The sequence below is a fragment of the Hirundo rustica genome, chromosome 17, assembly GCF_015227805.2.
Source record: "Hirundo rustica isolate bHirRus1 chromosome 17, bHirRus1.pri.v3, whole genome shotgun sequence".
NCBI lineage: Eukaryota > Metazoa > Chordata > Aves > Passeriformes > Hirundinidae > Hirundo > Hirundo rustica.
In genome coordinates, this window is record NC_053466.1 from 10,212,871 (window position 1) to 10,228,662 (window position 15,792).

A 15,792-nucleotide genomic window follows, 5' to 3' on the forward strand; every position below is an offset into this window, starting at 1 on the left:
AACTACAGAGCTCCATTTCTGCCTGTAACTGACATCTGCCATCCTATCTTCTGTGAAATGGGAACCAAGGATAACCCCTCCCACCCAACAGGAATTTTACTTTTTTAAAGAAATCTAACAAAGCCATATAAAAGTTTTTGCCTGGGCATTAGCCTTGTCACAGTGGGCAAGCTTCCTTTGCTTTGAAACACAATTTAGCATCAAAGTAACATCTTTGACTGTTATTTTAGAAGCTCACAAGAATACAGATTATTCCTGTATGTCAACTTATTGAGCCAATGTGGGATCAGGATCTTAGACTGAATTCAGCAGGAATTCACACATAACTAAAATTATACCTGTCTGATGGGCTCACAGATTTAATGCCTCAGTAGCCACTCCCTTGCACAAGTCCAGATCAAGCTTGTTAATGTTTAAGACTGGAACACCACATGATGACAAAAGAAACTCAAGAAGGGAAGATAAATCTTGTTTTACTGGAGAAAACTTGAATGCATGGAAATGTAATATCCAATTAGTAATAAGAAATGCCACTCATTGCTCGAGAAAAAGCAACAGCCTGTGCCTGAAAAACCCAGATGATTCAGATGGTGGTTCTGTGGTATTTTACTAAGCTGAGTGCAAGGCTTTTATACAACTCTTTCCTGCTAAATATTTAAACTCTTTACTGCCTGCTTACTGGAAGTTTCCTTTTGGAAACAATTCTATTATTATTTAGATAACTTGGTTGTATATTTAACTTTAAACATGTTGGTGATCTCAGAGCAAGCCATAATTAAGAGGTATCTGGAAACAACTGTGCAAATTGCTGACAAATGTGCAAATTTTCCTATTTAAGATTTATTTCTAGAACTTTCTTTGGTTGCCTGGAAAATACTTTTAGCATTCAAATGGACCATTTATTTCATAGAATAAATGTAGGGAACTACTTCTTCTCCCTCAAGAGATTTGCTGGATGAGCTATCATTGTGAGAAGCTTGTGATAAGGTATGACTGTGTGTGCCCACCATCACGTGTGTGTACAGCAGGTACCACAAGTTACAATTTTTGTTGCAATTACTTATCCTATTATTTCTTGCTCAATTGAGTGACAGAAAGCGTGAAAAAGGAGAATCTAAAAATGCTTCCTTGGTCAGAGACCTCAGCAAAAGGAAGAACAAGTGTGCAATGAGGGTACAAGGAAAGCAGACACAGCCATCTCTACAATCAGTAGCTATGACCTTTGTGAAGCTAGAGAAACAGGAACAATACCAAAGAAAGTAGATTATGTATTTTTATTTATCTTTTGAAGACCACAGAAGTACTGAAGCAATTCAATTTTTCAATATTTTTTTCCTGTCTAATCTTATTTTCATAATTCTTACGCTGTTTGGGGCTTCTCAATAAGATCAAATGAAAAGTATTTCCCTACCAAAGTTTGCCAGACTAGTTCAAGGAGTTTGTGTCAGCTTAAAAAGGATCTCTCTTGAGAACTTCCTGAAAGAATAAATCCATCCTTTATCACGCTGTCTAAGTAGCAGCATATTATAATTATTCCCTTGAAGTGTTGTTGGAGCATAAATTCTAATCACCTTCAAGTGGAGTCACACGGTCACCAATAAGCACAGCCTGCATCATACTGCAACCATCAGATAAAAACGAGTTTGAAACATCTGGTGAAAGCAGTGTAATTAGCATTTCTTGACCCTCACTGGCAACAGAAGATTGCCCTGATTTCCTCATTCCTCAGGCAGGATGGACAGCCAGGAGCAGTCATAACACACAACATGAAATTATCTGTCCATGCTCAATTAAATTATACATGCATTCTCCTGGGCTGCAAAGAGAATGTATGATGGGCATGTATTATTCATTTAGGAACTATTTAATTAATTTCTTATTGATGAGGATGTCTGATCCCACTTATCCCACTGAAGGGCCTTACAATGCACAACACTTTTACGAGTCCGTTGAAGCTCTTGACATTCTGGAAATGTTATGGGTCATTCTTCACTGCTGGAGCTCGTTCCCCACACTCGGAGCTGAAGTGTCACTGGATAATGAGTTACAGCTCTGCAAGGCAGCTGGCCCTGCACTGAACAGAAGCCACAGAGTTTCCACACCTGGTTTTTCCCTGCATGGAGATCACAGAAGTGTTTTCACAAAAAGCTGTCACTCTGAATGAAAGGCAAGGTCCAGTGCAACAGAAGATGGCTCCGGATACAAGATCTATGATGACACATAGGGAGCTAGACATTCAATCTAAGAAAATGAGGAAGGGAACAGAAAGTGAAGTTCCTTGTGTAGGATTTGTTTTAGACAGAGGTTAAAACACTTTGGAAAGCTGTACTTCCTCATTTCTTCCTATTTAGATATTCTGTGTCCAGAAGAACCCCCTTGCTTAGTGCTAAAGAGCAAGTGAGGAAAACAGAATGATTCTCATGCTGAAAATATATTTTAAAAGATGAAAACTTATACATTAGAGACTTACTCCTACAGCATGAAAAATTACATTTGAGGAAGCCACTGGAAGCAGGGAAACAGTCAAGATAAGAAGTCCCAGCAATTAAGCCCTGCTTAGAGTGTGGGGTAGAGAGGAAAAAGCCCAGAATAATTTACAATCACTGCTGACCCAGAGGACTGTGGTCCTTATCCAACACTTGTGTAATTCATGTCATTGGAAGGCAAATACTCTCCCTCAACTTCCATAAACAAGTGTGAAGATAGTGTTAAACTGCAAGAATCCCTGTGGACAGGCAAAGCACTTGGACATCTGTCCTGGGCTGATGAAATGAATCTGAAAATATGTCAAAGATCTCAAGCAACAGAAGGTGAAAAGTCAGATCCTGAAGTTCTCTCTGCTCTACATCAATTATTTGGAACCTTAACATTTCTTGTCTCTTCAAACAGTGTTGAAGTCCTCCTTAAAACCCACTCTGGCCTAGATCTACAATGCAGCTCAGGACTTGGACAGGTAGATCTTTTCTTCTTGTGAGCAGAAAAGATCTTCACCTACAGTCATTTCTTGCAGCTGCTACACCATTCTTATTAGCTGCACTGCAATGAGATATTTTAATTTATGTTCCTCTCCAAAAAGAAGAACAGTGACAATTTCATGATCAGACTAAAACCTCAAAATTGAGGTTTACCTGAAACCTAAAAGAAATCCAATCCAATCCATCCAGCTCCTACTAGCACCTTGAAGCCAGAAGTCCACATCAGGAACTAGTGTCATCAAGGATTAAATGAGGAAATTGTTTGTTTCATTATCCTTAATTTCAAAATAATTCAATGATCTGTATTTAATACTCACTGTGCAGCTATTACGAAGGGCTTCAAATTTACGCTGGATTTCATCTCTATGTGCCTAAAGGAGGTAAGAAGTTAATCATCAATTTTTCATACATTAGAATTCAAGAATGCTGTTGCTAAACAAACTGCAGAACAATCTACCAGCAAGCAAAGTTTGGAAGGCAGATGCTGCAGGCTATGAAAGCACTTTGCAGTGGCAAAGAACTGATTAGCAAAAGTCCCATCCTACTTAATCAAAATACACTTATGCTCCCAACTCTGAAGTGCTTTAGGAAAATGTACAAGCTCAAGAATGGAATTATGTAACAGGTTCCATCTGAAATGGTCACCAAAAGACTTGTTGATCCCATGTTTTTACATTCTTGACATTTTAATTTGAGTTGGTTTCACTTCCGTATCCAGATTGGTGTTTCGTAGGAAATAAATACTGCATATAATTTCATGCTTGCAAAGAAAAACTGTAACAATGTAAAATGCAAGCTACCCCAAACAGCTCTGCCAATCTAACTGAATCCTACCATAAAGTCCCATTTAAGCCCAAGCCTCTCTAAAAAGCAGTAATAAAACATAATAATCAATTCTTTGGAGGACAGCATCTAAAGTACAAGAAAGTTCAAGCACTCATTTTAAAGAATGCAGTATTGCATGCACCATTTTACCCCCTAATTTACAAGCAAAGCATGACAAAGCAAAAGTTCTTGTTTCAGCCTCATGGCCTCTTTCAAAATTCAAAGTGATTTAACAAGTGTCTAATGTCATGTGCCATCGGAAAACTCAAACAAAAGGTTACTGCTCAAGCACATCCAGCCACCTTTCTTCATTCAGAACATTTTCCTTAGAGCCAAGAGACTAAACAGGAAAAAAAAACGTTCAGCAGAAGTCAAATATGAGAGCTTAAAAAGCTATCTTACCACAACAGGCAATGCAAGAAATAAAAGTATGTAAAAAAACTCCATGACAGGAATAGTCCCAAGCCTACTGGGCTGGACTGTCTAACAGCAGCTGGTCCAGCACTACCAGTTTGCCCCATTAACTGGAGAAATTACACAGGTCATGAATATTCATCTCTTTCCCTGCTGGGTAAAGCTCCCAAGCACACTGCCAGCCCCCTGGCAGCGATGCGGCTGTTATGCGAAGCTTGCAGCTGGGACTGCCTCAGTTCTGAGCAAAAAGGAACCCAATGCCATCTCCACTGAGTTATTCTCAGGCCTCGATGCTGTTGCTGTGCTTGCCCAGCCTGTGCCCACTTTAGAACTGGGGGAATTGTTCTGCCATTCATCCACCCAAAGCATCAGCACAAACCAGCGCCCGTGTCAGCTGAGCCCACCTCCCCTCCCAAAACCCAGCAAGGGCAGCAATATTCGGAGCAGTTCTTTGATTAAATGCCACTGGAGCACGAGAATGTGCATTTGCAACTTCCAAATCACAGGATTTGGAGGTTATTAAAGGCTGCTGCTCAAAGGGGGTTCGCTGGTTGTAGGTCAAACTCTCTACCCACAACCCGGGGAATCTTTTGTGAAGGAAATATTTCTGAGAATTAAACAGTTTGAAAGCATCTTTCTGTGCTCAAGAGACAGCAACCAGCAGCATATAATCTAGAACTCCATTTACAGGGGGTAGGGGTAGAAGAGGGTGGCAGGACTTGAACTTTGTTTCCCTTTCTATCACTCACACACCTCACCAGACTGCAAGACACACATAGCAATTTTTAATGAAACAAGCATTGCAATAAAATTATGTGTTAGAACACTCTCCCTAGGAATTTGGAAGGTTTTTTTGTTCCCCTGAATAAGTATCCCCAAAGCAGGGTAACTGATAGGAAAAAAAAAATCATCAAAGCATTTATGACCATCAAATACTTTCAAACTCATGAGCTATTATTTAAATAAGTAAATCACAGAGTTAAACCCCTAACAGTACCAATTCAGATGCAACTTTCACCTCAAAAGTAATAATGCTCCTACAAGCCATCAGTCAGCAATGAACAATTACTAGGAAGCAGTCACATGGTTAAAGGTAAAATTTGACATTTTAGCCATTTACGCCCCTATCAACAAAAGGCACAATTCATATCCATTTCTGAAAATTAAAAATTCCATCACATAAATTCCTTTGAACCTCTTTCTGAAACATGCACCTACATAATTCTAGTGTGTATCTCAGCTCCCAGGACAAGCTTCAGGGCTCACCGTGAGGGCTTGAATCTCCTCCTCTGCCTCGGCTGTGGTCTCCTCCAGCTCGGTCTTGGCCTCGCGGAGCTGGTTCTCCAGGGCTGTCCGTGCAGCCTGCAGCCCAGTGATCTGGGATTCCCGCTCCTGCAGGGTCAGCTGCAGCTCTGTCAGCTGCCTCTTGAGCTCCAGCTTCTGTTCTTCATGCTCCAGACTAACCTGAAGAAAGATAAAGTAGTACCCAAATGTAAGTTACCAACAAAGATGTGACAGGCAATGTGGTCTGGTTTCAGAACCCACTTTAAGATGCCATTGCCATGTCTATTCCCAGAATCACATCCTGACAGACTGCTTAAGGCACTGAGAAATCAAGGACACAGCTTGGTCTATTCCCTAAAATCTAGTGGTTTTCCTGGAAAAACAACCTGGCATTTTGAAACAACAAGGGCACAAGAATAGTTCCAGCTGGAACTCAAACACGTCAAACACTGATACAAAATGTTTAAGTAGTTTGTGATGAACTTTCTTCACTGAAGCTAAAAGTTTCAAAGGATCTTCATTTGGGAATCTTTGGGCATACATTACATACATTTTGCAATCAACTTCCATGTTTCATCTTCCCTTCAGATTCTTTTTAAAGAAACCCACCAGCTCATCTGGCTTTACCTGAATGGCTTCTGATGAAGGTTTTCTTGCAGCACACACAGGGATAAACATGTCACTCCAGGGATAAGACATCAACAACTAAAACAGATCTCAGTGCTCGGAATCAACTCCAAACCTTAGCACCTTCTTCAGGCTCCCTGCTATCCCAAGGGAATCTCTCTGTTGTGCTTGAGATGCGTGACAAGGCTGTCAGAAACCTTACACTGGTCTCAGCTTCTGGCCAAAGAAGGACAGGTTGGTTGTCCATCAACCTTAGCTGAAGGCAAGATTTCAGCCTTAGCTGAAAATTAGTGGACTGAGAGTGGAGAAGAATTTGTACATCCAAACTAGTTAATGCAAATTAAAAATGAAGCAGAGCTCACACATCTTTAAAAGTGTAAATTTCCATATTACTGTTAGATTTTCTTTCCTGAAAACTCTGAAAGTTATGCACGAAGCAGCAGGTTCCTTTTTTCTTGCAGCAGTTCTGCTGTGTCCTTTGCTTCCTTAACCTGTAGCCTTAGAGTCTACAACTATCTCTGTCTGGCCATTGTACATTGCTGAGCTATTATTCTCTACCCAGACAATATTATAAGGGTATTGTACAAAGAAACACAGAAATAGAATTCTGAAAAAGTGAGATAATCTAAAAGCTCAGATTCAGGATGGTAAGTCCTGAACACTTACATTTATCTCCTTTTAATGAGCTTTTTTTTTTTTTTTTTTAATTACTAATACACTTTTAAAACTAAAAGAAATTAATTCTAATTCTCACTGTATTTGTGAAATGGGACAGATTTAAGAAAGTTTGTAGAGAGGGATGAGAGCCATGTTTTCACCTCTCTCAGCCGTGTCTCCAACTCCAGCAGGCGGTTCTTGTCAGTGTGATCTTGGTGACTCATCTTTTCCAATTGTTCTTCTAATTTTCGATTCTGGGCCTCCAATTTCCCAGCTTGTGTTTCCAAGTAGAACTTCTGTTGCCTGAGCTCTGAAATCATCTCCTCTTGGGCTTTCCTGGTAGGAGAAATGCACAAGTGACAAACCCGAAATGCCCTTAACACATGTCCTTGCACTGGGATGGAGTAAGGAAGAGCACAAGTTTGCTGTTAAGTAGAACATTTCAGTTCATGGCTTAAATTCTACATTCCAGTTAAAAATAAAAAATACTAGTGTATTCAACATATGCCCAGAGCACTAAAATTCCCTATTTGCCAGTTGCACAGATAGATTAATCTTTCAGAGGGTAATCTATAATGATATTTAAGATACAATCCATTCTTCTCATTTCATCTGTTCCTTGTCACATGAATTTTCTACAGGGGAAAAATAAATTCTAGGAGTTGCTTTCTCACTGGGTATTGCCATGAGGCAAGAGGAACCCCATGCTTCAGGATTGGGGGTGGTGAGTTGGGGGTTGTTTTGTTAAGGGCTTTTGAAAGTTATAATGTGCATAGGACTTGACCTACACTGAAGTGAAGCTTTGCTGTGATCAAAGCCTTAATCCACAAAGTGAACAAAAATAATTACTTGTTCTCATAAGAATTTTGAGAGCTGGCAATGATTAATTAATACCATTTGAAATGGACACCCTCAAAAAAAAGAAAAAAAGGGGGTCTTTCTGCATTATTTACAGTTCCTGGAATTGTGTTATCATGCATTGGAAAATTCTGCCTCATAGAGTGCTTTCTACTTAGAAGCCTCACAAAGCTCTACATATATTAATGAATTAATATTTTAAGAAGTTCACTGTGAGATAAGCTGTTATTAATCCCATCCCAGAGAAATTATGTGGGTTGCCCAAGATCAAATGGGAAGACTTAACAAAGCTAAAAATAGAACTTAAGTCTTCTGACTCACATTTCTCTGCACTGCAAGCAAAACCACCCTTTCACCCTCTCTGTTGGCTTTTTTTTTTTAGTTTACCTCTACAGTTTATTGTCAGCCAGAACTGTCAAATGGTGTTATTTCATTTCCTGCTGTTTACTGGGCTATCTTCTCAGGAACCTGATAATCATTGGTTTCCTCAGATACTGCTGGAACAAAAGCTTGCAGAGCTCCCCTCTCCTCTGAAGGGTTTAATCACTAGCTCTCCTCTTGATGCATGCTTAGATTAGCTGCAGCTTTTGTGGGTTCAAAACGCAGTCCAACAACAATTTATACATTTTCAACAGCCCAATTCACAAAATAAGCACAAATTCATTAACTATCTGCATGCATAATTAAGCATCTTTCTCTCAAAATGTTGCTAATTCTGTACTATCTCCTACCAATCCTGCAAAGTTCATCATTTGACAACATGTCTCTCAATAATCTATTTTAAATTGTATGTTAAAACATTATTATATGTTCTTCTTGTTTTCTCTGGCTCTCCACTCAAGGATATGGCTCCCAGAGGATGTTCTAAGTCCTTACACTCAGTTCAGCACCCATGACTGAGACACTCAACCTTCCATACATTTCCCAGCTCCACCTTGAGACATTTCTGTTTTATTTTAGACTGAAGGTAAGTTATGGCTTTTGCTGCCTCAACAAACTCCCTGGTTGATTAACTGGAAGTCATCTGGAGCATTAAGCAACACAATCAAATTCCTGTTATCCTGAGAATATTTTTGGCTGCTCAGGCTAAAATAACTTGCATGGTATTTGAAATGCAATGAAAATTGGAGCCATTACATATCTGGAGTCATAATGACCACAGAAAAGGGATGAAACCAAAGCAAGTCCTCACCAAAACTTGTCCTTGCCTGATTCTATTCAATATTAGAGGTGAATCCATCCAAGTGCTTCCCACAAAGACACTGCCTGATGTTGGATCCAGCAGCTGATGGACACTGAAACCTTTGTGCAAACCAAGCTGGTGAATCTCTGAACTCAATAAGAGCAAACACTGCTTTAGTCCTGCTCTGCAGGATGTATCCAACAATCCATGCTTTTACCTACACTGGAAGTAGAACGCCTCTCTAGGTCATTTATGAAGGAAAAACATCATTGTAAGGATAAGGAATCTCAGCTAAAATCCAAAGAAAAATGAAGTTCGGGCAGATGAAAGGATCTAAAACAGAAGAATTCAAAAACATGCAGAGGAATTCTTGGCTTAAAAAATCTAGTGCTCTTCCTTGTCTTCTCATCCATCAAGACATTATGGAATGTTTGTGAGTGAAGGGTGTTTAATGTTTCCAATTTCAAAATCGTGTGTCAGGGGAACTGAGCAAAATATAAATCTATTAGCAATGCTTCTGTTTAAAGAAAGAATGTGTGCCTCTCCAGGGGTATTTCAGACATAAAATTATTAGTATTCATTTAACATATCTGGCAAACCTGCACAGATCACCTGCCTTAGGAAATGCTCCTAAGTAAACACCATAAAACAAACCAATTTCCCCAGTCACGTTTGAGAAAACACAAAACACACAGCGAGCCCCAACTCTTTGAAGAACAAAGCATACTTTTGAAAGGCTATCACTGAAAAACAAGCAGGGAGCATACAGCAGGCCGGCAAAAAAGAGCCACTTTTACACGGTGAATCAGAGAATCATTCCAGTTGGAAAAGGCTTTAAGGTCATCTTCCTGAGAGCTGTTCAGCCCTGCCAGCAGCTGCCACACTTACATGTTCCTCTGGGTAAAGAGGCTGCTGTTTGCTGCCAGTTTGTTGGCCTCAGACAATTCCACGATTCTCTGCTCCAGCGACCTGATCTTCGAATCCATTGCATTGATCATCTGCAACACAGCACGAGCCTCTGAGACAGCGCAACCACGCGCTTACAGAAACGAAGTTTAGAGAAAAGTCTGAACTTTTTCCACAAACAAAAAGAACTAAAAGAAAACTGATCAAATGGCCAAAATGAGCGACACAGATGCAATTACTGGAGCTATTTGCAGCTGCTTTCTACCCCTTTAGTGTTAAGAAAAAGCAACCGTTATCAAGGCACAAAACAAGGGGCATACAGCAAGCTGCACGGCTTTTTTTAAGGAAATATCCTTGAAGATACTCTGAATTTTGAAAAAAAAGTTTTTTAAAATTCATATTAATCAATGAATTTCCTTCAAAGCAGCTCAGCAGCATTACAGAAGCTCAAACAAGATTATCTTGTTTGAAATCAGCCTCAGGAAGCTACTCTTCAAACAGCTTTGATTTTCAGCTCAACACCACATACCGCCTTCTGTTCAGCCAGGACTTTGCATTTCTCACGTGCTTCTTCTTCATGTCTTCTGAGCATATTCTCAAGTGCTTCCTTATCTGCAAGATCCTTCTTCATCTGATTTTCCAACACCTAAATGAAGACATTTCTTTTGTCTAAATTATATCTGTTTCACTGGGCAAAGGGCAAGCAGAAAGAAGATCATCAATATAGATATTTTTTTAATAAGCAATTGGTCATATCTCAAGCAAAATTAAATCCATGATGCAATTGCATGAAATCCATGGAAGAGCAAAATCCAACCAGAACACTCTCTCAGTTATCTCTGAAGACTGAATTTAACAGTAAGATTTTATAGAGATATGGAGATACGGTAGATTTTTTAATTATTACTTTAAGTCATATAAACTGTATCCAATAACTGTTCCAAGCCCAATGCAACAGAAAACACACAAGACTCTCTACCCCAATAGGTACAGCAAAAGAAATAGCAAAGTGCCCGTCCTTTGGCTGCCCTACCCACACAGCTCACAAGAAATTTGTGAGTTCCATAGGTATGGATGAGAAAGCAGCTGAGACCACATGAGTTCTCCCATTCAGAGACAAAAATCTAACAGCAAAGTCAAAAACTACTTATTGTGGCACAAACAGCTGTCATTGGGAACAGGACTAAAGAAATGAACTGCTACAGTTTTCTACAAATGCATGTTTTGTGTACGTATGACCAGAGTTCTAAATCAGTTGTTAAACTGAAGGTCTCTTCCTTCAAAGACAAATTTTCCAAAGGCACAAATTCTGGCCACCACAGAATTCTCCAGTTAACAAAACCCCCATGTCCTGTTTTATCCCTTTGAACCTCTTTCACCTGGCTCCCTGATTTCTCCTACTTCTCCCTACATCATAAGGCCCCATAATTTGCCAGTTCTCTTTTTCTTTTTATTCTTTTTCCAATGCTTATCTTCTTTTCCAGTTTTTATATCACCATTTCTTTATCTACATCTGATCTTCCTGGCTTTCTATCACACTCATTACTGATAACCACATGCTCTGATCTGCCAGCAAATCTTCTTACTTCTCTTTTTTCCTTCATATTTCTCCCACAGAAATTTCTTCTCTCTTCTTAAATACCATATCCTCTCACATTTAAGCAAAAATGTTGAATTAAAGTACTAGATAAATGTACAAGATAAAGACCGCTTCTACTGAGAATAATTTGTTCTTAGCAAAGATTCTTACAAAATGCACTTACTGGCTGTCATACTGCAAGTTCTTTAGAAAAATCCTTAGCCAGTGCATACTCCTATTTGCCAGCTTGTTTTTCCTAATTTTAGATGATGTCTATTTCTAACTGTTTGTTAATGCTACCCTGGAAAAGACAAAAACAAAGTGGGTGGTTTCTGTGGCTTGTTGGCAGATGTTCCAGCTCCAAGATGGAATTGCAGAAATGGTCTACTATTTGCTGCATTTAAAACTTGCAGGTAGGCTGAGTGAACACTCAGAGAAAATCAGGGGGAACTGAAAGCTTCTTCAGGGTGTGAGATCCAGCAGCATTAACTAAGTATTATTTAGCCAGCAGAAGTCAAATTACGACCAACAAATGCTTTCCTGTAGCTCTGGCTTCAAATGTTACCTCTCCTAATCCAATGCCACAGACAGATAAGGTAGAAAAAATAGGAGAAAACTGATTTTGATTTCACTAAGCACCCTCAACACTGCAGCAATGGTAATAAGAAGGCAACTCACAAGACAAAGCATTCAGAGCCTAAAGGCAACTGTTTTTCCCTGAACTCATTCCACCCAAAAGAGCTTGTAGGAAGAGAAGATATTTTTACTTTGAGTTTCTCCTCATAGAATTGTTCCTTCTGTTTCAGCTGCAGCTCCAGATGTTGTGCTGCGATCTGAGCCTCACGGTGCTTTTCCTCCAGCTCCTAAAAGTAGCAAAAATTCATATTCAGACACAAGGAAATGGTAGGTGCTGTGAGTATGTGTTACACAGGTACCAAACATTCATTCTCTTTTCTAAGGCTTCACACTATAAAAATCCCAAGTCCAAGGCTGTCATGATAAAAAAATAAAGGTATTATGAGACCTGAACATTATCAGCTTTAAGTCTGCATATTGCTGCTGACCCATCTACTGAAGAATGGGAACACTGGACAAAGATTTCTATTTCCATGGTAAGAATCTCCATCTCCCAGTAAAATATACCCAAAGATAGGCCAAGGACATTTGGTGAAAACACGTAGTTATAAACATTTTATAGCTGCAGTGGCATCACAGGAAGTTCAGATCTATTTTTAACAAGGTCTCTCACTTGTTTTCTTACAGCAGACCTCAATAACGGGGTACTGCTGTCTGTGCTTTTCATTCTGCATTCAGAGGGGGAATAGCATTTACTTTGCTGTATTCCTTGGACAAATGTTGTCAGAAACACTATTTATAAATGGCTTCAAAAATGAAAATGCAGGATGCAATATATGTGGCGGAACATAGCAGAATCTCTCCAGCCTCTTTATTTCACATCAGATAGTTTCAGCCACGCACAGCAAGGACTTAATTTGTATTTCAGAAATTAGCTATTCTTGCAGTCTGACTGTATTTTTTGGGGTCTATCTCTAATCACCTTTCAACAGGACATCTCTCAAGAGCTGAGCTTACAACTTTGTGCTCACTTATTGTCATATTTGCCATTCCAACAATTTCCTTAGAACAGGAGCAGGTCCAGGTCTGTCATTCACTACCATTGGGCTGACTCTTGCAAAGACAGGTTCAGGTGCTGAGGTGCATCTGCATCTCCTGTCTGCCCTCATAACTGGAAAGTTTCCTGATATTTGTGTGTGTTTTAGTACTCTTCATAGTATTTTGATATGTTTTTTCTTGATCTTCCTCATCTTGAAGGTTTTTTGCTCCAGAAATTGCAATAGACCTCCTTTTCCAGAAGTGAGAACCAAAGAGGAGGTTCACCAAAAGTAGGTCATCGACAGTGCCTAGTCCCTGACACTCCTGCATGGAATGGAGATTGCTGCTTTTTGCAATTGAAATACGTCTCCCAGCAACAAGAGGGACAACTCACCTCCCCCAGAAACCCACACATTTCAGGTCCTGGCAGAGAATCAGACAACCAGATCAGCAGCGGCTTCAAAGCTCCCAGCATCAGACTGCTCATATTGTAGCAGAAGCTTCACCAGTTCCTGCAGTGGCACTTAACAGCCAGTGTGGGCTTAAAAAGGTAATCTCTTAGCATTCCTGCTCTCACTCAGTATTCTCTGTGTAGCATTGACTTTGTTATTGGCATCACAGCAATGATCTGCACTTTCAGGCAGGCAGAAGCATCTTCTCTAACTTGTTTCTCCCTTCTTCATCAGTTCCTTGCAGACAGATGAGCAGACACTTCTCAGGTACTGCTACATGAGTGTACATGAAAACCGTGCCTTTATTCAACAATTTCTACCTTATTCTGTGCAACTCTGTGTCTTCAACTCCCTTCTTACCTCTCTATACCAGGAAAAGTCAAAAATGTTTGAAGAGACAACTTGAGGTAGGGTACAGGGTAGGAGTGGAGGAAAAAAGAATAGCAGTACCCTGTGCTCCCAGATCAGTTGCAAGGGACTAGGAAGGACTCTATAGGGATTATTTCTTCAATGCCTGTTTGACTTTTTTTATAAAATACTTTTGTACCTCTCCAACATTCTGTCAGGACTCCATGGAAACTATCTATAAGAAGAGCTAAACATATCCCATGGTGTAAAACAATTAGTCGATATTTCTGCCTTCCCTTCCACTTTCTCCTCCACAGAGGACATAATCAAAACCAAGGAACAATCCCCAAATACACACAAGAGGCTTATGAAACAATTCAAAGTTTACACTATTTCTAAACATAAAGTTGGCTCTGTGCCCAGCACAACCATAGTCTCCCACTTACCATGCACTCCTGCTATCAAAACAATTTGAAAGGAACAGCACTACTGAAGAACTGATTCTACCTTTTCTTGACAGTGCTCAGCATTCTGATGCTAAAGTCTATACACCCAGAGCAGGCCTGGGTCATCTGTTTACACCAAATATGTTTATTATTACATTTCCATTTGGCCTTCCTCAGGTGTGTCTCAGCTTGGGATTATTACCAGTAAAATGTAATCTTTTTTTTTTCATTGTCATATTGGCAACACACAGAGAAAATTCATGAGGAAGGTAAAATAAATTTAATTATTCAGTATTAAATTATGCTTTCTGTCCCAGGGAAACAAAGTTATTAGAAACACCCTCTGCTTGATCCACTAGAGACTGACATACTAACTTGCCTTAATAGTTTTAACCAGGAGAGAAACAAGAAATTGCCGACAGAGAAGTTATGTGGGTGCAAATGGTTTCCTAACAAATATCTTTGGAGATGAACAGTTTGGATGACTAATTTCTCTCTGCTTCAAAATGTAAGCATTTCTAATAGATCTGACCTCTAAATTCCTCTGCAATTTACTTTAAAAGAGAGATGATTTTGTTGTTGCAGTAACCCTCCCTCAGAATGTTTTACCGCTGAAACAATCACTAGGTAAAGAATTCAAATATTCCTGTGTTGACTGAAAAGCTTTCCCACTGAGATGACTCCAGTTTTGAAGCACTATAACCACTAAAGGCACAGGATTGAGTTTGTAACTAGAGATGCAGAGTATTTGAATGCTTACGTTTTCTCCAGTATGAGTGGTAAAGGAAACAAATCCCTTTATTCAAGGATTTCCACCTTATTCAATGCAATCCTACATCTTCTGATTCTTCCCTACCCTTTTCTTACAAACTCTTACCCTCTAAGTTTCATTTTCACCTCTGCTCACCAGAATTTTTTCTGCCATCTGTTGAATCTGTTGAGATTTCGTTTGAATATCTTCCTTTAGGCGGTTTTCTCTCCGTTCCACAGTCTCCAATCTCTTCACTTGATTCTCCAGAGAATGGCGCCGTTCCTGCAGAGCAATTATGAGCTGCTGTTTAGGCCACCCAACTCTGCATTAGCACAAAGCAAGGAGTAGTTTCTAGAGGAAACGAGCTGAAGCAGTCAGTGTATGGCTGGCTTTCATATTTTGAATCCTCATCTCACCCCAAATCCCCCAGGTTAACCACATGTCCTTATCGACTCCTCACTGAAAATAAAACCCCTCTTTTCCTCAAAGAAATATGGTTTTTATTTTTATGCCTAACAACACTTCCCCCTGAAGAATTACTACAGGAGTACATGCTGCTCAGAGCCACCCAGGTGAGGGTTCCTAAAGTAAGACACATCTCAATAACTAATTTACTCTAGACAGACACTCTGCACTCACCTCTGCTTCAAGCAATTTTTTCTTCATGCTTTCATTAGAATCTTCCCGGTTCTGCAGTTTCTCCAGCTCCTTCTCAGCTCTCTCCTTTGCCTGACGGATATTCTGCAGGAGCTCGGTTGCCTCTGAGCTGGCTTTCACAGCCTGAAGGTCAAAGAGAAGGAAACAAAGGTATTATATGAAAAGCACACACAAAAATTTGGCATGTGAAAGGTTCAGACCTTCAAGACGGTCAAC

At 39.8% G+C, this 15,792-nt stretch overlaps 1 protein-coding gene across 11 annotated transcripts in view; it reads right to left on the minus strand.

Annotated features, from left to right (window-relative positions):
- CIT (citron rho-interacting serine/threonine kinase) overlaps positions 1-15,792 on the minus strand; it is a 68,084-nt gene that overhangs the window by 21,665 nt on the left and 30,627 nt on the right. For all 11 annotated transcript variants that reach the window (XM_040080716.1, XM_040080712.2, XM_040080710.1 and 8 more), the window contains exons 17-24: positions 15,559-15,699; positions 15,076-15,201; positions 12,076-12,171; positions 10,259-10,375; positions 9,712-9,821; positions 6,944-7,118; positions 5,481-5,678; positions 3,293-3,346 (exon numbers count right to left, since the gene is read on the minus strand). In XM_040080716.1, the coding sequence (XP_039936650.1) occupies positions 3,293-3,346; positions 5,481-5,678; positions 6,944-7,118; positions 9,712-9,821; positions 10,259-10,375; positions 12,076-12,171; positions 15,076-15,201; positions 15,559-15,699 (1,017 nt within the window). The remainder of the gene's footprint in view (positions 1-3,292; positions 3,347-5,480; positions 5,679-6,943; positions 7,119-9,711; positions 9,822-10,258; positions 10,376-12,075; positions 12,172-15,075; positions 15,202-15,558; positions 15,700-15,792) is intronic.